This window comes from Nycticebus coucang, chromosome 11, assembly GCF_027406575.1.
Source record: "Nycticebus coucang isolate mNycCou1 chromosome 11, mNycCou1.pri, whole genome shotgun sequence".
NCBI lineage: Eukaryota > Metazoa > Chordata > Mammalia > Primates > Lorisidae > Nycticebus > Nycticebus coucang.
The window spans coordinates 33,553,078-33,578,893 of record NC_069790.1 but is presented as its reverse complement, the minus strand read 5'-3'; the positions used below and the strand labels follow the sequence as shown (position 1 = coordinate 33,578,893).

General features: G+C 39.5%; 1 protein-coding gene across 1 annotated transcript; it reads right to left on the bottom strand.

Annotated features, from left to right (window-relative positions):
• Positions 1-21,413: 21,413 nt before the first annotated feature.
• On the bottom strand, positions 21,414-24,684 carry NPVF (neuropeptide VF precursor). Its single transcript, XM_053609248.1, has 3 exons — positions 24,547-24,684; positions 22,847-23,253; positions 21,414-21,468 (listed from the first exon to the last, which is right to left on the bottom strand). Exons 1-3 carry the CDS (start codon positions 24,682-24,684, stop codon positions 21,414-21,416), a joined length of 600 nt encoding a protein of 199 aa, XP_053465223.1.
• Between the last annotated feature and the right edge of the window lie 1,132 nt (positions 24,685-25,816).

Genomic DNA, 25,816 nt, shown 5'->3' with positions numbered 1-25,816 from the left:
TTAGTCCCATTTTTTCATGACTGGGTGCTTCCCAGAAAAAATAACTGAGTTTAGCAGATATAATCAGAGACATCTGATAAAGATACATAACTACCATGTATGTGTGTGAATGGTGGTGACACCCAAGAAATTGTGACAACCCCAAGTTGAATGACCAGGATATGTGGTGATAGCCTCCAGGCTAAAGTGCAGTGGCACTATCATAGCTCACTATATGGAACTTCTGGGCTCAGGCAATATTCCCTGCTTAGCCTCCAGAATAAGTAGGACTACAGGCACACACCACCATGGCAGGCTAATTAAAAACATTTTTGTAGGTTAGGAGCGGTGGCTCACACCTGTAATCCTAGCACTCTGGGCAGCTGAGGCAGGTGGATTGCATGAGTGCAGGAGTTTTGTTTTGTTTTTTTTTTTGACCATTATCTTAGCGTTTAATGTTAAATTTTGCTTCCGTACACGTTAACACACACACACTCTAGAGTAGACACACCACATGTTAGTTAATAGTAGCCATCTTATGAAAAGAGCTACCTACTCGCTGGTCATTTTTTTTCTTTCTTTCTTTCTTTTTTTTTATTAAATCATAGCTGTGTACATTGATATGATCATGTGGCATCATTCACTAGCTTCACAGACCATTTACCAAGTTTCACATATACCCTTGTAAGATGCACCGCTGGTGTAATCCCACCAATCCCCTTCCCTCTACCCACCTCTCCCCTCCCTCCCCTCCCTTTCCTCCTTCCCCTATTCTTAGGTTGTAACTGGGTTATAGCTTTCATGTGAAAACCCTAAATTAGTTTCATAGTAGGGCTGAGTACATTGGGTACTTTTTCTTCCATTCTTGAGATACTTTACTAAGAAGAATATGTTCCAGCTCCATCTATGTAAACATGAAAGAGGTAAAGTCTCCATCTTTCTTTAAGGGTGCATAATATTCCATGGTGTACATGTACCACAATTTTTTAATCCATTCGTGGATCGATGGGCACTTGGGCTTCTTCCATGACTTAGCAATTATGAATTGGGCTGCAATAAACATTCTGGTACAAATATCTTTGTTATGATGTGCTTTTTGGTTAGTGCAGGAGTTTGAGACCAGCCCAAGCCAGAGCGAGACCCTGTCTCTACTAAAAATACAAAAAACTGAGGCAAGAAGATTGCTTGAGTCCCAAAGTTGCAGGTTGCTATGAGCTATGACATCGCCATGGCACTCTACCCAGAGTGACAGATTGAGACTCTGTCTCAAAAAAAAAAAAAAACCAAAAACAAAAATGTGTGTGTGTGTGTGTGTGTGTGTGTGGAGATGGGTCTCACGATGTTGGCCAGGCTCGTCCTAAACTTCTGGCCTCAAGCAATCCTGCTGCCTTGGCCTCCCAAAGGCAAGAGCCATGGCAACTGGGTTGAAATTTTATTTTATGTCAAATGCCTGTAAAGGGTAGGAAAATGTAATACATCATTTTTATCCTTGTCATTTTTCAAATAAAATTTATAGGCAAGGAAAATTCATTGTCAGGTCTTTGTGAAACAATTTGTGCTCTTTGGAAATGCTTCTCCATCTGAAAGTTGTCAGTGTTATCAGAGTTGGGTCTATTTGTTTGATTAACACTCTTTATTCTTAGCTTTTGTGATTTAATTCAGTCCACTTCAGCCACGGGTGATATGTGACCCCAGCACCCAAAGAAGCTTTCTACCCAGGAACGTTCAAAGTGATTGACTACTTCAGTATATCACCCCTGCGGGGGTCGGTAGCCTCAGATTGCCTGCTTTCCACTTCTGACATGTTGATCTCTTTTTGACCAAAAAGAGATCGCTAGTATTCCTTCAATCGGGAAAGATGAAATTAGGTAATGAAAATAATATATGCATAGAATACTGTATATAGGTTGACAGAAATTTCAAATCACAGCTAGACCTTTCATCTTCAGGTAGGAAGTATAACAATGTAAAGTGTGAATTATATAGTCTATAACCTTTGAGTCTGTTATAGAGATCTTTAACAAAGTGGTATTTGAAAATGAATTAAATAAGTTTTTGAGGGACTTGGTATGAGTATGTTTTAAATAAAAAAATTTTGGGTCCGATGCTTTGCCTAGAAGATTATTGGGAAATCTCTTTCAGTGATTTAAAATATGCAATTTAAAAAATTGGATGGTTTCAGTTTATATATCTTCCTGCTAAAATAACAATTAAAATATATATTCTGCTGGCTTTAAACTATAAATGAATTAAATGGCACTTCAACATTATTATTATTTTTTGCCTTTGGTAGCTAAGGAACTATGTGGTCCTTTCGTAATGAACCTTGCCATGACATAGATGCGCACAAATATAAAATGTGCTTATTTAGTAAATAGTGCCTATTGCCTAGAATGTGTCAGGGATTGTCCTAGCACATGGAGCAGTGAATAGTCATAATCCAGGGAACTAAGGGCTTGACTGGGGGAGGACTGAGCATACTTGATATAGGAGTCCATGGCTACCTCACCAAGACCCTCTGTAATGACAGAAGAAAAAGGCATAAGGATGGGTAGGGTTGCAGGTTAATTTCTAAACAAGATGTGGGGGAGGTTGAGATAGGAAGTTGAGAAAGGTAAACAGCTCAGATGATTTGCTGAGAATGAGGACAGAGTTGATGAAGTAGAAAGTGTGAAGTAGTGGAGAAAGTTTGAAATAGTCGCTTTGGGGAAGGGGAGTGCCAAAAGCAGAAAAGAATATCTATTGTTTACCTAGAGTTGCCACATTTTACACTTGCCATTCTTACCTCTCTTGAGCCTCACAGCTTTGTTAGGCAGGGAAATGTGTAATGCACATGAGTAGCTGGTGACCTGGGGTTCTCCAATGTCCTGAAGCAATAGGCAGTTACTGTGTTGGCTGGAATGACCAATCTCAGTTATTTAGGAGACATGGGGCACTGCTGTACAGTGGGGAAAGGGAATATTCTGAGAATTCCCTTGGAATAAAAGAACAAAAAAGGGGTGCCTTTTTGTTCATGTTCAAGATAAAAGTTAATGAAAAACTATAGCATCCCAATAATGGCATCACCACTAAGAGTTCAGATCTTTCAGGAATAAAGATTACACTCCAGGTAAAAAAAACTCTAGCCCTAGTACTGTCTGAGAGCAGAGGGAACATGGGATAGATGGGAGAATAAAGAAGTTATAAGTGTCAATTCCAGCCCCAGGAGGAAATGGATGTGAGGACAGTGGGAATGCTGTGTGTTTCCTTCCTAGTTTCTGGTGGTAACTTCACTCCATGGGTGGCCCCAGTGAGCCACCTCTTGCTATTCGTGCTTGTGGGTAGCTCCCTCTCATGTTTGCCAGGGCTGGTCTGTGACCGGCATTAACCACTTAAGTGCCCTGCAAGTAAAACTGTACCAGTTCTAGACTCAGTCTTTGACAAGACTGGTGGCTTCTGCTCTCTCTCTCAGAATGCTTGCTTTGGGAGCCCTGAGCCACCATGAAATGAGCATACTACCTTGCAGGACAGGCCCTGTGGAAAGCCTGCATGAGAAGGCAGAGAGGCTCTGTGGTTAGAGTATCTCCCGGCTGTATAAAGAGACAAATCCAACCTCAGCTGCCATCTGATCACAGCCACATGGAGGAGGCCCATGAGATAAAATGGGTGTTCTTTTTTTTATTGTTGGGGATTCATTGAGGGTACAGTAAGCCAGGTTACACTGATTGCAATTGTTAGGTAAAGTCCCTCTTGCAATCATGTCTTGCCCAAAATGGGCGTTCTTTAAAACCACGTTCTGAGATAATTTTTTAATGCATGCGGCAATAGAAAACTAAAGTACGTGTACTTGTCACATGTATATTTGCATATATTACATAATTTGTTCTCGCTTTTGCCATTCTGTTTTTATGCTAGGATGATTGTTGGTGGTTGACTTTGCATGTTAGTCTATAGGTACAAGATAGTTTGGTGAGATTGTAACTAGTCTAGAAAAGGAAATAACATCACCCAGAAATAAATATGGTGACCATTAGGACCGTCTGAAGATAGGATGATAGAATCCTCATTTGTTTGAAAAATAATGGCATGTTTTCAGGTGGAAATAGGTCATATTATTATTGGATTGGCAAATATGTAGAAATGTGTGTATGGATACTTAGTAGCCAAGAGTGGACTGTGCTGGTTATTTATCTATTGCCTTCACTTTGAACCCATTGCTCTGCAATTCTAGGGCAGAGATAACATGAATTACATTTCACAGATTCTCGCCACTGATCTTCCATTAGATTCTGACAATGGGAGGCACAAGAGGAGAGAGGAGGAGGGGAGAAGGGATTTCCTTGCTGCTTTCAGCTCCGGCCTCCAGCAGTAGTGGGTAGCTTGAGCTCCAGCCTCCAGCTCCTTTTAGCAGTCCCCTGCACCAATGTTGCTATGTCCCTCAGTGGTACCAACAGCAGTCCACAGCAGGTTACCTCCATGGACAGTGGGAGTACCAATTATTCCTCACCCTTCATCTGCTGCGTCTTCCCCCAGATCATCTGTATATACCCACCAGGTCATGTCCGCTTTCAGAGGTTCAAGCACTGCCTATTGAGTGTCCCCTCCTCAGAGGTCTGAAAACTAGCTGTGATAAGCCTGTTTTTTGCCCATAGAGGTCTGTGTGCCAACCCACATTGGAACCCTTCCCACAAGCTCTTAGGGTCTGGAAGCACCACCTCTCTTTTTGACCCCTTTGTCTTAGGGCTTGTAGTTTCTCTTTGAAGTTGTGAATGTTTAGGTTACTTTGCATTTCCATTTCGCTGTCTAAAACTAATTCTCTTTTAAGTTATCTGTTCCTGGGGAAATGTTGGTCAAAGGGCACAACATTTCAATTAGACAGAAATAATGTGAAAGATCTATTGTTACATGATGGCGATCAAAGTTAATAATACAGTTGTCCCTGGGTACTCCCAGAAGATGGTTCTAGGAACCCCCATGTATACCAAAATCTGCGCATACTCAAGTCCCCCAGTCAGCACTGCAAAATCTATGGATACAAAAAGTTGGCCCTTCTTGTAGGTGGGTTTTGCATGCCTTGAATATTGTATTTTTGATCCACATTTGGGTGTGGATGGGGAATCCACTGCTATTGAGGGCCAGCTTATTTATTGAAAAAAATTTGCATATAAGTATAGACCCTTGGAGTTCAAATGTCAACTGTATATAGTATAGAGTCATATGCGTCATAGCAATGTTTTGGTCAATGATGAACCCTGTATACAACAGCATCCCCCTCAAATTATAATGGAGCTGAAAAATTCCCATCACCTAGTGAGATTATAGGCATTGTAAGGTCTTAGCACAGTGCATTACATGTTTGTGGTGATGCCAGCAAACCTATTGTTCTGCCAGTTGTATAAAAGTATAGCATACACAATATGTACAGTACAGAATACTTGATAATGATTATAAATGGCTGTGTTTCTGATTTATGTATTTACTATATTGTTTATAATTATTTTGGAGTATACTCCTGCTTATAAAAAAAATTAACTGTAAATCAGCCTCAGGCAGGTGCTTCAGGAGGGATCCAGAAGAAGGCATTGTTATCACAGGAGATGACAGCTACATGCCTGTTATTGCCCCTGGAGACCTTTCAGTGAGACAAGATGTGAAGGTGAAAGACAGCGATATTGATGATCTTGACCCTGAGTAGGCCTAGGTTAAGGTGTGTGTTTGGGTCTTAGTCTTTAACACAATATCGTAAGCAATTGTAACACAATAGTAAGTATTTGTACTTAACATTTAAAAAGTAAAACAACAGTTTTTACATAGAAAAAAGCTTATAGCATAGTCTTATGCTGTAAGGATATAAAGGAAGAAAATATTTTTATACAGCTGTACAATAGGTATGGGTTTTAAGCTAAGTGTTATTATAAAAGAATCAAAAACTTTAAAAATTTAAAAAGTTTATGAAGTAAAAAAGTTATAGAAAACTAATGTTAATTTATTATTGAAGAAAAAAAATTTTAAAAAATATAAATATAGTATGGACTAAATGTGCAGTGTTAATTTATAAAGTCCTAGGCCTTCACATTCACTTACCACTCACTTACTGACTCACCCAGAGCAACTTCTAGTCCTGCAGGCTTTGTTCATGGTAAGTGCCCTGTAGTGGTGCACCATTTTTTATCTTTTGTACTGTGTTTTTACAGTACATCTTCTGTATTTACACATGCAAATACCTACCATTGTATTATAGTTGCTACAATATTCAGTACAGTAATATACTGCATGGGATTGTAGCCATGGAAACAACAGGCCATACCATATACCCTGGGTCCTAGGAGCAGGTTGTACTAGCTAGATTTGTGTAAGCACACTCAGAAATGTTTCTACAATAACAAAATTGCCTAAGACATGTTTCTCAAAACATATCTCTGTTGTTACATAACACGTGGCTGTGTTTGAAAATTGCTAAGAGACGATTATGGGTGTTTTTGCTACAAAAAAAAGTTAAGTACATGAGGCAATGCATATGTTAAATGGCTTGGTTTAGCCATTCCATTACATATACATGTTTTAAACATACTGTACCCCGTAAATATATATAGTTTTTACCTGTCAGTTAAAATGAATCGAAAAATAGAGGTACAAATATAAGGGTGTGGAGAGAAGTGATGATAATTGGCCTCTACCATTTAACAGATACTATCTGGGTAATTGGCTTATGTTATCTCATTTAATCTTCACAATAACCCTATGGGAAATATCTTTATTTCCATTTCACAGTGTAGGATAATATTTAGAAATAAACATATCCTACATCAAGCACATAGAGTGAATTCAGTGTGAGTTTAAAATGACTTGCTTTTCTTCCAGAGGCTTAAGGGACCTGGACCCCCCTGGGACACACACAGAGTTGTTGGCTTGCCTGGAGTTAAAAATTCCACAGGCCCATTCTCTGAAGCTGTGCACCGGTGAAGCCTGAGATCAAAGGGCATGCCGCCCTTCCTCAGAGATACGGGCCAGAGGGTTGACGTATGTTAACAACATATTGTCAGAGGTCTATAGGTGCTCTGCCCTGAGGAAAAGACACAGTCATTACTTCATACTGAGTAAACTGAGTGAACGCTTGAAGATACTCTTCCATTAACTCTGCTCCCCTATGGCTACTTTCTCCTTTGTGATCTTTATTTAGATACCTGCTCAGAAATTAGTCAGTGTTTAAAAGAAGAGGTTTACTGCAAAAGTGATTGTATTGATATGATAATAAAATATTTCCTTTCAAGTTAATTTCAGATAGGTAAAATAAGATAATGATGGAAATAACAGATGATAGAGTACGTGTGTATGTAACTCAAAACCCTGAATAAAGCTTTTTGCTACACGCCATCTCATCTTGTGTAGTCTGTTTCTTGACTTAATAATTACAGGAGCAAGTTTACACCCATGGCAAAGCTGCTGTTCGTTTGTGTCTCCGGTCGCGCAACACACAGAAACTGAGGTTAAGAGGAAAGGAGCTCAAGGTCACCTTTTAACTGTAGAGGTCTTGAGGAAGCAAGAAGCACTGGTTTCCTGTGAATGCTAAAGCATTCACTATTGTATAGACACAGAATGTGTAAGAGAGCAAGCCGGATGCTCAATAATCTGCAAGTGTGCTGTTTCGATAAATGGAACAAATCATCACCTGACAATGTACTGTCATTCTCTTGTTTCCTAGTGAAGTGTATCTGTATTTGGTGATAGTGTTTTGTAATCAGGAAATATAGGCAGAGGTGGGTCTGCAATCAAGAAAGATATGGTTGAATTTAGGTGAATTATGGGTGACTATTTTGTTCTGCAACTCAGTAATGCCTCTTTATTAAAATGATTGATAAATGGGCCAGGTGCAGTGGCTCATGACTATAATCCTAGCACTCTGGGAGGTCAAAGCAGATGGATTGCTTGCTCTCTGGAGATTGAAACCAGCCTGAGCAAGAGTGAGACCCTGTCTCTACTAAAAATAGAAATACTAGCCAGGCATTGTGTTGGGCATGCACCTACTGGGGAGGCTGAGGCAGGAGGATTACTTGAGCCCAGTAGTTTGAGGTTGTGCGCTATGATGATGCCATTGAACTTAAGTCAGGGTGGCACAACAAAACTCTATCTAAACAAACAAACAAACAAACAAAAAAACTGTTGATAAATAGTGAAGTTCCATTCAAATCAGTTACATCCAGGCCTCTACCATCTCAAGAAAGCTGCTCTTCTCTCCCCGTCTGTCATCTGCACATACACTGAAAAAATCCTCTGTGTTTGAAGTATGTGTAGTTTTGTTTTGCCTACTGGAAACTGCAGGACACATATTTTTCATCTGAGTCTGATGACCTTGATAGATAAATAGGTATGATTTTCCAGACAAGTCAATGAAATAGAGAAAAGTTGCTAGATTGTTGAATTTTTAAACCATGAATTTCCAGTGCACAAGTCTGAACAGCTATTTGGGGCTGAGTAGTGAATAAGTTGGCGTATCAGGTGTTGAAGTGATTTAAATCTGGAGTTTTTTTTTTTTTTTTTGGCAAATGAATCAGAAGCACAAGACAGTAGTGGGTTGAATTATTAAATTGGTTGTGAAGGTAGTTGTGAGATTTGATAGTTTAATATTAATTCCTATCAAACCTAGATTAAACAAAAAAGAGCCGTGGTTGTGTGTATACTTGATGACAACCACTGGGTAAATTACTTTGCATGTTTAAATAAGTTTCTCTAGGTTACTCAGCTTAGAAGTACTGGTGTTAGAAGAGAAAGGGAACAACTCTCGGAAGGGGTAATTGTAGGGAACTTACTTTTAGAGCCAGTGACTGGACCAGCATTGGCTTCTTCACAGAGACAGACAGATGAGTCTGGCATTCACCCAGGGCAGACATCCATGCTTCCCAGACTTCACAAGAGGGATACACATGGAGTAAAACTAACTACCTGAAGGAATATAAACCATTCTGAAGAGAGTTTTGCCTAATGCTTCAATAGATGGGCTTATCTTCACGTCAGACTGTGCATCTGATGTATTCACATGCTAATGAGTGCCTGGTACATAATAATAAAGGAAATATCTATAACATGAAAAAAAGACCTAGCGGTGTTGAGATTTGAAACACAGGAAGTCTAATGTGAAAGCTTGTTTTATTAATCACAACGCAGGAAGAAGTCGGGTGTCTCCATGGAAAAGGCAATAGGGTGAAGAGACTAATGTCTTCATTCCCGACAACAGGGCCTAGAAATTTTTTTAGTACAGGGCCCAAAAGTAAGTATTTTAGCTTTTGAGGCCATACAAAGAACAAGTTTCTGTTCCACTTGTTCCATTTTGCTGTTCTAGTATGAAAATAAGAATAGACAATAATAAATAAATTCATGTGGCTGTGTCCAAGTGAAAAATTCTTTATACGGGGTGTCCATAAAGTTTGTGTGCAATTTAAAATAGTTGTACAAAAATAATTAAAAAAAATAGTTGTATGCTGGATTTGGCCCATGAACAGCAGTTCGTTAATCCCCGATTTAGAGCAAGAAGGTACAGTGAGAGTAATTGTGAGCAAGCTCAGTGGATATAGTTTTGTGAACAGAGTTTGGGATACTTGAATTCAAGATTTCAATGGCAGATTAATTCAGGGTGATTATAGAGTCTAGAGTCAGCCTAGGAATGACTGAGTGAAGAATGAATGAAAAGATATGCTGGCATGGATGTGGAGAGAAGGGACACTTCTGCACTGCTGGTAAGATTGCAAATAGGACCTTTATGGAAAGAAGTATAGAGAAGCTATAAGGAGCTAAACATTGACCTTCCATTTGACCCTGCAATTCTATTACTAGGTATCTACCCAGAAGAACAAAAATCTTTTTACCACAAAGACATTTACACCAAAATGTCTATTTCAGCTCAATTCATAATTGCCTAGCTGTAGAAGCAATCCATCAACCCACGAATGGATCATGAAACTGTGGTATATGTGTACCATGGAATACTATTCAGCTATTAAAAAAGATGGAGACTTTATATCTTCTACATTTATGTGGATGGAGTTGAAACACATTCTTCTTAGTAAAGTATCACAAGAATAGAAAAATACTCATTACTAATATGAAGCCAATATATAAAGAATTACATGCTCATATGAATAATAAAACACAAATATAGTCTAGTATGGGGGCAGAGGGAGGAGAAAAGGGGAAGGAGGAGGGGGAGGATGATTGGTATAGAAGGGAGAGCATTTGGTAGGATCTCACCTCATGAGCACAATGTGTGGGTGGATACCATGCCCCCTAGGTGAGGGGTTCTTTTACAAGTGGAACTTTACCTTGGAAGTGAGAGCAATGTAATTTATACCCTCATATTAATTTGAAATAAATAATAAATAAATGAAAACACACATCAATAGTTTTTTTAAGAAGAATGAATGAAGAGGAGTAGAAGTGAGTGAAACGGGGGTTAAGAAATAGTGCATAGAGTCTTTAGTGATCGTTAGTCCAAGCTGTAATATAAAAGAAGGAATGAATCTATTAGATTTGTTTTAAAATTCCAATATTTGCAGATTACATTGGACATATTATTTTACTTATCTGAGTCTCAGCTCACTTATTAATGAATTAAAAACTTATAGGAGGCACTTACATGAGAAGATAATCAATATAATATGCCATTGGGGAAGTACAAATCAGATCACAATGAGACACCACTTCCCACACACGAGGATGGCTATGATAAAACACACACACAGAGAAAATAAGCATTCGTGAGAATGTGGAGAAACTGGAAGCCTCATGCATTGCTGGCAGGGATATAAAATGATGTAGCACCTCTAAAAAAGGGTTTGGCAGTTCCTAAAAAAGTTATAGAATTACCGTATGACTCAGCAAATCCATTTCTAGTTATATCTTTAAAAGAATTGAAAACAGGAATTCAAATAAAACCTCTCACAAATATTCACGGCATCATGATTCATAGGAGTCAGAAAGTGGGAACAAGTAAATGTCCATCAGTAGATAAACAGAATGTGGTGTATACACAGAGGGTGCTAAAAATACGTATACACGTTTAAAGGGATGTTATCTATGTATTACTTTTTGAAGTTGAATTGAAGGTGCTGTTACTGGTCAAGCGCACCTAGACATGTAATGCACCTTCGTTTTACCTGCAATTCATATACTTTGGGGGAATGTTTGATTGTACTTCTGACAAGACCTGCTAAAAATGTGGATATGTTTATTCAGACATCCCTGGGATACACTATGGAGTATTACTCAGTCTTAAAAAGGAATGAAGTTCTGACACATGCTATAACATGGATAAACCTTGAAAACACGGTAGACCGTCCAGAGTTGACCACCTCCCTACCCTGACCACCTCCTTCAGTTGGCCTGATTTCCACAGACTGGACATGCACCACATTTGTGTACAAGTACAGTAGGCCGAGTTCATTATGTTGGCCACCTCTTCATGTTGTACAGTTTGTTACAGTCCCTCAGGTGGTCAACTTACAGACTGCTATTAAAGATCAACACCTGAGGAAGGAAAGGAAGGAGGCAGGATTGGGCAGAGGGAGAAGTCCATCTGTGATGATGAGGGCATGATGGAACCTTGGCTGACCCCCTGGGGAGTTGTGGGGGCACCCATAGCCTGTGAGAACAGCCCCAGGTTGGGTGGAAATGGCCTGCATACTGCTTCCTCATTCACGTATGGGATGCTGTTGACTTGGGAAGGCATTACATGGGCCAGGTAGCTCTCTGCAGCTGAGGCAATTCCTGTGAGGGCTGACAGTATGGGCAGCAAATCCTACTTTGTAGGGAGGTCTGGGTATCATGTCTCAACAATGACGTAACTTTTCCTATCCTCAAACTTTGTTGAGAATTTGGATGGCTGTACAATTCCAACAAAGTTTAGAGGTAGAAAAATTTATTTTCAAGTGAATAAATCTTGAGACATTTTATCTTCCAGGCACCCTTTTCTATTTGTTTAAGTCAATGATTTTTCTCCTTGGTCTATAAATTAGTATTCAAAGGCAATTTTTAACCAATGCAAATAGTATAATCATGTTTTTAAAATTAATTTTGGGCCAAATAGAAGAAATTATAAACAACTTGAATGTAGTTACTTCTGGAGAATAGAAATTGGGAGTAGAAGAGATTGGGACTTGGGATGGTAATTTTTCATTCAACTGGGACACTTTTGAGAGGGAAGTGGGGGCATTGTTAATAGTTACACTGGGATAGCAGGTAAAAATAGTATTATAGACTCAATTGTGTCCCCACAAATTCATATGTTGAAGCCTTCACTTCCAGTGTTACTATATCTGGAGAGATGGTCTTTAGGAGTTAAGGTTAAATAGAGTCAAAACAATGGTGCTCTAATCCTATTGCAAAGAAGGAGGGAGAGCTGTCTCTCTTTGTGCGTGCACCAAGGAAAAGACTTGAGAGCACATAGTGAGAAGGTGACTATCTGCAAGCCAGGATGAGAGCCCTTACCAGAAACTAGACCATGCTTACATCCTGATCTCAGACTTCTAGTCTCCAGAACTGTGAAAAAATAAATGGCTGTTGTTGAAACTACCTAGTCAACAAGCCATATTTTGTTACAGCAGCTTGAGCAGACTCAATATAAATCAGAACTGACCCTGGAAAACTGGGTAAAAGCCTTGTAGAATTCTTTTGAATTTTAAAACTTTGTATGTTTCCTATTAAAGGTAAAAACCATCCTTTTTTTTTTTTTTTTTTGAGACAGGGTCTCACTATGTCACTCTTGGTAGAGTGTCGTGGCATCACAACTCACAGCAACCTCAAACTCTTGGGCTCAATTGATTTGCTTGCCTCAAAAAGTAGTTGGGACTACAGGCGCCCGCCACAATGTCCAGCTGGTTTTTTTTGTTTATTTTTTTAATTGTAGTTGTCATCGTTTAGTAGGCCCCTGTATATGTGGCTGGTGCTGAAACCACTGAGCTGTGGGTGCCGAGCCAAAAGGTAAAAAACATCTTAAAGGAAGCATTATAAGGTTTTAGAAGTTGATTATTAAAACTTCACATCCTATGCAGAAACAGTGCCTGTGATATTCCTGATGTATAACAATCCTTGAACACCTTTCTATGGCCAATATTAGTCAGATCTGTTACTGGGCAGCTATAGTTGTTGGAAGCTTTTTTTAAATTTGCCAATTTGTAATTTCCACTAGTAGGCAGTAAAACAAGTTTCTTTCTTCTGTGACTAGTCCAGCTTTTAGAAGTGCATTGCTTCTGGCCGCATGGTGGCTCACTCCTGTAATCTCAGCACTCTGGGAGGCTGAGGCAAGTGGATTGCTTGAGCTCACAAGTTCGAGACCAGCCTGAACAAAAGTGAGACCGCCGTCTCTACTAAAAATAGAAAAACTGAGGCTTGAGCCCAAGAGTTGGAGGTTGCTGTGAGCTATGATGTTACAGCACTCTATCCAGGGTGACAGCTTGAGACTCTGACTCAAAAACAAAAACAAAAAGAAGTACATCGCTTCTGCTAGTCCACCCCAGCTTTTCTGTGCCACTACACTGTATTTATTAGTGTTAGAGTGAACAGTGCTCACAGACCTGAAAAGTGAGGAAGGAAGGTTTGCTTAGATTAAGAAATAAGACTTCAGAAATGAGTTAGTGTCTTGGGTAAAGTCATGTGTAAACCTACAAGGTGAAAGCTGTATCAGGTTTGATAGGCAGGGAGAGCCTCCTGCATCAGAGAAGTCACCACCTATAGTGATGTATGACCCTTGGATTCCTGCCTGCTCTGTCACTCTGTCAGCCGCCTGCCATTGCCCCTTTGCTGTCCTATGATGTAGGACATGGCTGAGATTGACAGAGAGGGAAGGTTGAAGGGGCAGTAGTTAAAATGTCACCCACCTAGACTGAAATCCAAATGACTTAATTTACCATGATGTGTTTTAATTAATGAGAGTGAAAAAGTGAAGAGGTTGTGGTTTCTAATCAAACAAAGTAATGCTTTATTTACTGAAATGCAAATGGCTTCACTGGGAGGGAAACAAAAGTTAATTAGGTCACAAAGACAAATTAAGAGGAAACCAGAAATACATTTGCCACAATTAGTTGGCTTCTGGTAAAATAAAATACATATAGAAATTGAAGATTCCAATGTAAATATTTTAGCATTTTATAGTTTTACAACTTTTTTTGATGACTATTTCAGTCTATTCCATTGGCAGTATTTTCATGTTAAAAGAATTTTGCTTATTCTCAATGGGTATTGTCTGTTTTGCTTTGTATTTTAAGTGTTCTCCCTTTCTTTGAGGATGTGCTGATTCTCTGGTGCAAGTAAATGATTCTTAACTCATGGCTACAATTAAGATGCAAAAAAGATGTTTACTTTTACTTTCTATAAATGGTTGAATTGAGGCAATTGTATTTCAGTTTAAATTAAAAAATTTTTGGTACTCCATTTTGATACCCTGATTTGAGTCACATTGTATTCCTATATCAAAACATCACATAATAATTAAAAATTGTACAATTATGCACCATAATAATTTAAAAATAAAGTTTTAAGGTTATTAATTGAGCCATAAGTGTGCAGTATACTACATAGTATAAAACCAGATCTTCAAGACTTTTTGTCATTATTGTAGTGGTGGTGATTATTGTTGTTTTGGTGTAAGTCTAAGAATTTAAAATTAGTTAAGTACTCCCGTGGAGCATTTTCTGCCCTCTAGTGGTTAAAAGTAATTTTGCAATATTGGTTACATTTCAGTGCTTTAAATAACAAAGAAAAGCTACATGATATTTTAAAAGCATTTTGAAAATTATATTGGTGCATTGCTGTAGCTAATTACTATTGCTGCATATTTTAAGGAAGAGAAACAATAGTTTTGTGTTATTAACCGCAATATACTAATGCTTGAAATTTGGCAAGAAGTAAAATAAATTTTGTGATAACTTTTCTTCAGGATAAAAATAATATTTCTTCTACAAAGAGAATATTAATTTGACATTAATCTAGTTATAATTTAATTCCATTCGTGATTCTAGTAGTGATTTTCCTGTTTAGCCTGTTTCATATTTTAGTTCCTATATTTAGGAAGAGAATAATGGGTGATAATAGTTCCCATTTCTAAGCTACGTATAAGATTATATGTGTTACATTTGTGTTACATTGTGAGAGAAAATTACATGATACATTTTATGAGCAGCTATTTTTGTTAGTTATCCATGGACATCTATTTGACTAATTATTGTTATTATATATTCTAAGAAATCAGGTACAAAGATTTTAAATTGTATTGACTACAATATAAAAAGACCAGGGAGATAGATGAGGAGCAAAGTAAAAATGGGCTATTAGGAAGAAGGTGTAAGATCCCTGAAGGTCAAAGAAAAGTGCTATAAGGTAGCATCTGAATGATCATTGACTTTTTCATTTTTCCAGGAGAATTAAACTAATCAATCTCTACATTTCCATTACTGTTCTAAAATTAATGTCTCTCCGTATCTGATTGCTAACAGAAATCTTTGCTGTCCCAGGTATTTCCAAAGAAGCAGAAAGTCTGATCCCAGGTGAAACTGATATATTAGGAGATGACGAGATGATAACAGAGTTCAGGAGAAAAAAAAGATTAGCAAGAACTATCCCCTTTCAAGACAAGCTTAAAAGGAACATAGGAAAAACATAATGTCCTGGTGAAAAACGTGATTTTCTTAAATAATATAAGTATTTGTAAGAGTGGGAACATCTATAAAACTACCAACCTTATTGTTCTCATAGGAATTTTTTTTGGTAGCTAAATAATGATAAACCTTTGGGTGTGGTTCTGTAGGTATTAATAGTGGGAGTATGATTAGTGGATAGTGCCAGACTATGTAAAAAGGCAAGTGAAATTTACTTAATGCCACTGAATTGTATACTTATCAATGGTTGAAATGGTAAATTTTATGTTATGTATATTTTACCACAATAAAAATACATTATGTATATTTTACCATAATAAAAATACATTTCAAAGGGCTACATTATCTCCCTTTGAGTAAAGCTTAAAAAGAATACAGGAGAAATTCAATGTTCTGGTGAAAAACATGATATGCCTAAATAATATGAGTCTGTAAGAGTCAGGGGACCTCTACAAAGTGTGACCCTTATTATTATACCTCCCTGATTTTACATACTTCTGACAAAAGTGAATAAATGCATGACATCTAACAAACATTTTAGGAACTCAGGGCTACTTAATAAATAGTAAGTTGAAATCAACAATGGATATAATAAAGAGGGACAAATGCTCACCAGATAATACTTTCCTAACTCAAGCCTGACTCCAAGAAGCGAAGTGATTATATTTGCCAGGAGCATTTAGGTACACATAGGGTGAGATTGCCTCTCCCTCTCTCTTCCGGCTCCTCCTCCCTTACCCCTCCCCATCTCCCTCTCCTCCTCCTTTTGTTAAAGAGGTAGGGTCTCTGTCACCCAGGCTGGTAGACACATGCCACCATGCCCAACTAATTTTTCTATTTTTTGTTGGGATAGGGTCTCCCTGCGTTGTCCGGGCTAGTCTTAAACTCCTGACCTCAAGGGATCCTCTCCCTTTGCCTTCTAAAGTGCTGGAATTACAGGCATGAGTCACTACACCCAGCCAAATACTTACTTCTGATTTAATTCCTTTACTGTTTTGTCCCAATTCATGAATATGAGATCTGTGACAGACTGCAAATATCTCAGGGAGTACAAGACTTATCTGGGCAGAGGTTTACCTATAGACTGTTTTTCCCCACTCCATTTTCTGGACCACTGCTGTTCTGCCACTGAAGCAGAAGATAGAGACAATAGTCCATCTCCTTGTGCTGCAGCCAGATCACCCTAACATCCAGAAGCATCCAAAATTGACTTGCATCTCAGAGGATTTTGATTGGTAGAAAAGAAGCCTTTGAGCTGAAGGAATTAGCACCAACAAAGGCTCAGAAATGTCACAGTGTGTGTTTTCAAGAAGTAACATGTAGCTTAGCATGTTCATGGAACAGTGTAACTTCCAAAGAAAGAGTGTCACATAATGTCCTCAAGAAGATCTTTAGGGGAAAAAGAGGAACAAACATGGGGAGCCCAACATATTTACCTTTCCTGCCTATTTCTATAGTCACAGTTAGGTGAACATTGACTCTTCATTTTTCTCCGTCAGAAATTTGTCCCAGAGTCAGTACAAATTTTTCCCTTTTGTATTTCTCAAGGTCACTGTCATAGTATGATGTACGAAATGTGGACCTGAGAACACATGAAAGTCGCCTTCCATGAAAGTCGTTGCTGGTCCCAGCTTTCCCCTGAAGCTCCTGCTCTCTGCCCACATTTCTCAGGTTGGCTGAGACTTGGGTAAGAACCAATCCAGTCAGAATTTCCTAGAAGAAGGGAATTGTTGAAGGAAGGAGAAAAGATATGGGATGGAATCTTTGGGGAAGGTGCCTGTGAAAGTGCTGGAGAGAAGAGCACAGTCACCACCTCACTTTTGTTTCTTGCCTCTGTAAACAGCCTAGATTTGGAGGAATTTCAGGCTAAACAGTGGAGTGATTCTCACGGTTTTGATATTATGTTCTCAGTACTTAAATGACTAAACAGATAACAGCATTCACCTATAAATTGAGTTGGGTATTAAAATAATTCTAGAAATAATCTTCTATTACAGTGATTCTTCAACTTTATGGGATCATCTTTATAAGATCGTCTGAGAATCCACCCCAGAGATTCTCTTGTCTGAGAATCTCTCCCCAGAAACATGCACACAAACGTGCAACGATTTAGAGAAAACAACACTTTAGGAGCTGTGAGCATTTTTTATAAGGAGAGATCTATCTTTGTTGCAAAGGAAGCAAAAGTGTCATTTTAACCAAAACACTAGAATTTAATAGAGGTAAAATTCCAAAGCCAGACTATCATTTGTAGACTTTTTGAAGGAAGTCGTTGGAAATAGTTCCATTAATCCTCAATTCCCTCACCCATTTGGAGACTATAAGAGGACAGAATTTGGGTTTGTGAGAGACTTTTCTGGAGAGAGTTCTTACCCTGCTGTGAGTTCCTGTACCCATGCCCAGGTGTCTGGGAGTCTTCACCAGGGAGCAGCTTCCCTATGATGAGGAAATGTGTTCCATGTAGTTGGGAGAAACAAAGGTCAAAAAAGCTGAAGAGGCAGAGAGAGGGGCAGGGCAGAACAACCACGTTGACAACACTGTTACGAAGGGTGAGCCACTCATGACAAGTTGTAGGCAGGGAGGGATTTCCTGGAGCAACGTCAAGTCCTACTGAAGAGGACCTCTGGAAGAGAGATAGGTATGTCTGGAGGGGTGTCTGTCTTCCAGGGCTGAGGGCCAAAGCCAGTTCTGGGGAAGACTTTTCAGGGGAGTCCACCCAGCTACTGGGAGAGGGTCCAGCACTAGTTGGTGGTACCATCTGCTGGGTCCTGAGCGTGATGATATTCAGCCCGGTAAGAACTGCCTCTCCTCTTGACTCTCATCCCAAATTCCCATCTGTCCCAGTGGAGTCCAAAAAAGCAGCCAGCGAGGGACAAAGCAGGTGAGGCTGGAAGAGAGAAATCGACCACAGTCCTGTTTCTGAACCCATGTGTCAGCGTGAGAAGAGTGGAAACTGAATGAACCAATAGCAAAATGCAGATTGAAATGCTGATCACAATGGAACTGAGTCTGTATTTTTGACTTGGAGAGGCCAAAGTTCTGAGATTACTTAAGAAAGCAGTGGGCTGGGCATGGTGGCTCATACCTGTAAATCCTAGCACTTTGGGAGGCTGAGGCCGGAGGATCAGTTGAGGACAGTAGTTCAAGACCGGCCCGAATAATGTAACTTGATCCTGTCTCTACAAAAACATTAAAAAATTATCCAGGCATGGTGCCACATACCTGTAGTCCCAGCTACTTGGGAGGCTGACACCAGAGGATGGCTTGAAGCCGGGAATTTGAGGTTGCAGGGAGCTCTGACCATGCTATTATACTCCAGCCTGGACAACGGAGTGAGACCCTGTCTAAACAAAACAACAAAAGGCAGTGAAGTTCATGGCATCAAGGTAAGTTTCCACCAAGGGTCAGCAGAAGATTTCTGCACACCCTCTTCTCCCCTCTTGTATAGGGGCAGTGGGACATAAAAATGAATGTGCATTTTGACTACCTCTCATAAGTCATGGAGTTACAGTTTACACCCTCTGTAGGATGGAAGCCTCCTACATGAGGCTGGCCCTGGGTTTCATGGAGAAAATGGAAGCTGCTCTGGTTAATAAACACTGGGAGGAACTGGACGTTAGAGGAGCTAATGTGGCTGAGTTTGGGGGAGGCAGGACAGGCCACATGATATGCGGCGCTCAGTGCTAACTAAAAATGCAGAGCCCCTTGAATTACATGACAGCAACATCAGCGCACTTAACCAAGCGTGGGGATCTGTGTGACTGCAGGGGTGGCACACCCAGGACGCCACCCAGGGTGAACAGCAGAGGGTGAGGAGGAGGGAGCTGCGGTGGTCTAGGTAACAAGAGGCTGGGAGACAAGCCCGTGGGCTGAGAATCCTGGTGAACTGCAGGAGGACAGGACCCCTCCTCCGTATCCCGCAAATGCTTAGCAAAATCGCAAACTCTGGGTAGACTTACGTGGATGGCTTCTTGTGGGAGCCGGGTGGGGTCTACCAGAGTACGCGAAGTAAACAGGGAAGGCTGACACCTAAGCTAACATTTTCCACAAATGCTGGGGTTTAGGTTAAAAACCCACATTCTATGGCTAGAAATTTCCTTTACTGTCAAGGGACCAGGTGGCCTTAGTTTATGTATTAGTGTAGCAGGATGTGCGTGATGCTTTCTCTGATGCCCAGAATTGGTGACTGGAGGTAGAGAGGCGCTAACTACCCGACACCATAAAGGAGAGCACGGATTGCTGGGGCCATGGTGGCTAAGGCACAGCAGAGACACAGCCTCCCTGCCTCGGCCGCGCCTCCCAGATGTGCAAAGCCTCACGAGAGGGGTTCCTAGAGAGTCCCTGGCGGGGAGTGGGATGGTGACTGCACGCTGGCCCGCCGCTGCTGGCCCGCGGTTTGCTCCGGCAGCAGGGTGAGGCCCATGCGGCGAGGGACAGCAGCGACAACTGCATTTTCTGTGCCTCAGGTGGTCCCTGGGAAGGTCACTGGCTCGAGCCTTTCCTTTTGGCGGAAAGAGGCTGTGCGGCGTGCAGATGAGGCGAGCGTCGTTGGGAGAGATCAGGTGGCATCCAGGTTCCCAAGCTCGGTGACCTGGGTGCCGTGGAGGCCCTTGTGTGGCTTCCTGAAGAAAGCACTCAGTGTGGCCTCGTCTTTATAGACAGCCTCTCCTGACCGCCCCGCACCCCTCTTGCACCCAGCCACACACCCTGGGGGAGTAGGCAGATGGCTTTCCAGGGCCCGCTGTGTCCCACCCCACCACCCTCCTCTGAGGCGAGAGGTGCCAGGGAGAGCGCAGGAGCCGGCTTCGCGCCCTTCCAGCCACCAGCCCAGACAGCCAGCCGTAGGGGGAATGCTGCTTTGGATATCAGGTTGGTGTCTTCAAATGGACTTGATGGAGGTTTTTAATATTCAGAAGTGACCGAGCCAGTTATGGAATCCATCCAGGGTATTGTTAAGGGATCTCTACCCAGCAAGGGAGGGAGATTGAACTGCCCAGCTGGGGGCATGATGGGCAAAAAGCAAACCATTTCCTGTGTGCACCCTGTGGGGGGGACTTTTCAATAAACCAGTTACATTTGATTAAGGACCTCATATTGGCAGCCTAAAGTTGAATCCCTATGTATTTGTGTTCTGGTGTACTGAATTTATAATTTTTTCCCTGCAAATCAAAAGCCTGAAATGTTAAGTGAGGAAAAAAGAGATACAACAGAGGCATGTCTCTGGAGACACTAAGAGAGGTCACTTGCCTTTTTCTTTTATCTTCCTAAAATCTAAGTTTCCCTTGTCTTGTAATGTTACACAGACAGTTGTCAGATTTTAAAATTTCAATCTGTCACAGAGTCACTAACAGTTGAGTCAATGGAAAGAATGTGTATACCATGTTTTTGAGTGATTTGTTATCCTTGTTCAGTTATTTGTCAATCGTGTCATTCTGTTAAATTATTTAATTTTCATCATAATGTTTGCCAGGCTACTCTTCTATTTAATTTTTTAAATTAAGTGTAACTGTGCCCAGGATTTTTATATAGGGTAGTGATGAAGTTCTCTCTCTCTTACCAGAGGTTTCTTAAGAATTTGCAATGCTCTTTTTATTCAGACAAAAATTACTTCAACTTTATCACAAGTATTCTTTAAATTGTTTTTTGAATAACTTTCAAGATACTAGCTGTACTGACAAGGACAAATTGCCATCAACGAAACATAACTCATCCTGTGAAGGCAGCAACTCTTCCTTGTTGCCTTCACTACAGAGCTGTCTGTGGATTACAGTCCACACTTCATACCATCCTTAGGAACAGCAGGCTCCAGATTTCTTATTTTTCTTGTTTCACAAATTCTGCATCGTCAGTTTTCTTGAATACCAGTCTCCTAAAATGGAAGCGGTACAGTGTTCTCATCTATCAGAAAAATAGATGAAAATACAAGCCATAATCTCAATTGCCTCATTATACCTGAGTTGAATTGTTTTGCACTTGAAATGAATGAGATATTGAAGGAATGCTGAGCTTGTGATGGGCACTCAGGCTTGAAAACTTAACCACGGAGTCTTCTCTCCCTCACCACTGTCTTATTCCCAACAGCTAATTAGTTGCCAGATTCTGCCTCTGTATAACCTCCCAGGGCCTCAGTAGAAATATCAGTGGTTCTTCCTCTGCAGATGAGTGATGCAGGTAGTCTTTGCCCCTGCCCCAAATGTCTGTACTCTGTGCTCGGACTCTGTCTGCCTCGCCTCTTTTCCTCTCCTCTTCTGTACGCCTTGCTCTTTCCAAACCGAGCCTTGGCTATTCTCGGCTCAGCTTGCTTTCATGCCTTTGCTTATGTTCTCCCCTTTACCTGAAAACGACCTCACCCCTCCAGTGAGTCTTGCAAAGGCAGATTCCTGTATTTAAGAGATGCTCTTCTATCGGACCCTCTGTAGGGCCTTGTTAGTGCCTCTCTTCTTTCATTCATCCTAGCAAATATTGAAGGCTTACTACATGGCAGACACAGGTCTAGGTACTGAGATATGGCACTGGGATATACATTTTGGGATTTATAGAACTGAAATTCTAGTAAAGGCAATGGTCCCTAAATATATTTCAGATGGGCATAAGTACTATGAAAAAAATAAAGCAGGAGTGTCTGAGAAGGTCTCAGATAAAGGAGTAGTCTCACATTGCATTCTACTTCATATCAAGAAGAATTCTTTTTTTAGCATATATTCTCTACAAGAAAATAAGTAGGTAGCTTGTTAAGTTTTTAAATCTCTTGCAGTACCTTGCACTCTGATTTGTACATAGTAGAAAATAAATATTTATTAATACAAAGGATGATTATAATGGGATGTATTTACAAAATGAGATCCAGAAAAAAGAAAAAAATTGATTAAAGAAAGAAAACCTTCCACATTTGAGACCTAGGTCTTTGAGATGGTATCCTTTGTACTTGAAGACAGCCCTCTCCTGGGGGACTCTCATGTCAGAGAGTCAGACAAGCTTGTCATTGCATGGACTAAAGAAAAATAAGATTGGTGCCCATGTGGAGTGGAGGGAAAGCCATGCAGGATTTGACACCTAGAGACATGCTTATTATACCTGACCTTCTAATAGTTCTCAATTGATAGGTATTTAGTTCATTATATGTTTGCCTTTCTGCTTCTAAGAGATTTACTTCCTTAGAAACATGTTTTGAAGACATGTAGTCATTTTCAAAGTTTCAGGACAAGCTCTACCCAACTATGCATGCATTTTATTTTTCAGATATTTACCTTGTTTGTTTTTGATTAGGATTCTGGATTTCTTGGGGTTGGCAGGTCATGGAATGAAGTAACTCACTGGCAGAGGGTGAGTGGATGGATTGTTGACACAAATCACCCAGTGTCTTCGAGACCCTTTTACCCGTTGTTCTTCTCCCAAATCTTTGGGGCAGATTAGGGACACATCTTGAGATGCTTGCCTTCCTACTCCTTCCAAATCTCAGAGGCAGGTTGGCTATCGCCCCCGTGCTTTGTTCTTCTTCTGTGGTCCTCCCAAATCTCAAAGGCAAGTTGGCTGCTGAGTGTGGCATTTTGTTGACCATGGATGTACTCATCTTAATGACATTTTTTGTCCCCCAATCTTTTAATTCCTCAAAATTGAGATTTCTTTCCTTTTCTCCTTTTGGGTATCCTCTGGGCTATAATTAGAAATAACCATTATAATAATATATTCTCATTATAGCAATAGATTTAAGCCCCCAAATTAACTTAAATCTAAACTTCAATATGTTGGATTGTTAAAGCTATAAACAAAGTTTGTGTTCTTATGTGCAGAATTTTTAATAAATAATTTGTATGAAGCTTCTTAAAGCAATTGAGTTTCTCTGTCCCTAGACTATTGTAAGACAAGTATAAAATATTAATAAAATATATATACTAAATATAGTAATGAGGTGGAGCAGCGGGAACATAATGAAGTATTGAAACGAGGCAAAGTTTATTTTATTCTCTGTCAGTTTTTTGATTCATATTGTTAATGAAATATTTTATATGTTTTTTATATTTTGATTTTAGAGAAACCTCCCACTTCCATTTCTTGTTTCTTGTGTCCCCCTCTTTAAAGGCCAAAGTGATAGAAACATGATACATGGAAATAGATGCTAGTCAGGTTTTGGGGTACAGTTGTTGGAGGGCCCACTGAGTTTTTTTTTTTTTTTTCATTCTCTCTTACTTGGAGTTTCAATCTAAAAGCATTTCTCAAGAAACCAATTGCATTTTTATTGAAATATAAATTACATTTGTAGTAAAAGACCAATGTTTTATGGGTTGCTACACCCCAAATATACCGACTTTATAGGAATCATTTAAAATATAGTGACTATTTAATTAGATTTAGTTTTACCATCAAAATTTGTCCATATAAAGATTTTTAAATGATTGCTTTTTGATTGTAACTTGGGTAAAATGGGTAATACACACTAATTTCTGGAAACTTGGAAAATACTGTATATGAAATATGAAATAGGAAATACTCTATATGAAAACATAAAGAAGAAAATAATGATAATTTTCAGTTTTACCCTCTAGGGATAGACATTTTTACTTAGGTATATATTTACTACAAACTTGCCAGCTTGTAATTGCTAAGCAGAAAATAAAAATGTATTTTTTCATTTGTAATTAAAACAGATGTCCAGTTGAAAGTTATGCATATGAAATTTCTGTAAATATTTATTACAAATATGCACTTCTAAGTTCATTGAAAATTATTAATGCACCTATGATTGCTAAGTATCATACTTTCTACTTCACTTGTCATTAGAGAAGCCACACTGTTTGCTGTCATGCTAAATAATACAAATTTCAACAATACACCGTCATAGGAAGGCTGAAGTTTGGCAGAAAAAACAAAGCACAAACTAACTTACTCTTCAATCGTTACAAAATTATTAGACTTAGGACAAATGTTAGGTAGATTTTTCAAAACTTACCTCAGAATATTTATCGTAATTTTCTTTGCTGTGAAGATTGGATATCATTAATTCATCTGTGCATAAGATGTTTGATGTTAACAAGCTGGAAGTGGCTAAAGTCAGTAAAATGAATTGTTTTGATGAAATGATTTCCATTTTGTCCAAATCTAAAATTAAGTCTATTAGTGCAGCCCAGTGTCTACAATTAGGGAAAGTGTGGTGTTTTTATACTATCTAAAGACAAAGGGTAGTTTTATTTTGTTTTGACGGTGAAATCAATCCCACACATTTTAAGTACTAATATTAATTAGAGTGTGTAACTAAAATGTGCATGTAAGGAATGTGAGTAATTCATTCTGGGAAGATAGAAATGTTTATGCTTACACATCCATTAACTTTGAAATTAATTTTCCTCATTATGAAAGAGCTTCTAATCAGGTAAGTTTGGGGTGATTAAGTCATTAAGATTCCAAACAAACAGAATGCTTCATTTCTAGGAGCTTGAACAAAAAGTCTTTTGTTTTTGGTGTTTGAGTCAATTCTTGAGGGAGGGAAAAAAATATTCAATTCATGTTAGCTGTTTCCTTTCTTTTTTAAATTCACACAAAAGAAAGTTAGGCGTCAAATTTTCAAAATGTCAAACAAAATTAAGAATGTGAAAAGAATCAGAAGGCACATAATACTCCCAATGAAAGGCCATGAATTGATTGTTTGTAGATGCTGTATGGTTATTATAAAGCTTCAGGAGTAAATGTCAGTGGTAACACAAAGGATGTGCACTAGAGTAAACATTCAGTGGGTGTTCGGACAAACTAGCCGGCTCAGGAGCAGCTGGAGGCAGGTAAGGCCCTTAGAATTTGCCCTGTGGGTCTTATTTGGCAAAACTGCATGAATCACCAGGATTTTATTTTTATCAATACGTTGCAGCCTACTCTCCTCCTCAGAGTCCCCCAGAACACTAGCAGAGGTTTGGTGAGACAGATGCATGAGAACTTTGTTGCTCTCAGGGTCCTTATTATTTAGGCAACCTTGAGCTCACCAGCATTGAAGGAGAATTTACAAAATAAATACATATTTATTGAAATGCCAAAGTGAGTCTCTTTCAGCATAGCTGACTGTCTCCTAAAGATCTGCCCTATCACTATGTTGCCTGGTTTCTAGGAAAACCTTTACTTTTTCCCCGTCAGTCCCTTCAACTCTCTCAGGAGGCAAAGACCTTCCATAGATTTCCAACAGTCTGGCTTCTACTAGACTCACAAAAAGTCATGAAATTGCTGTGTTGTGTCAA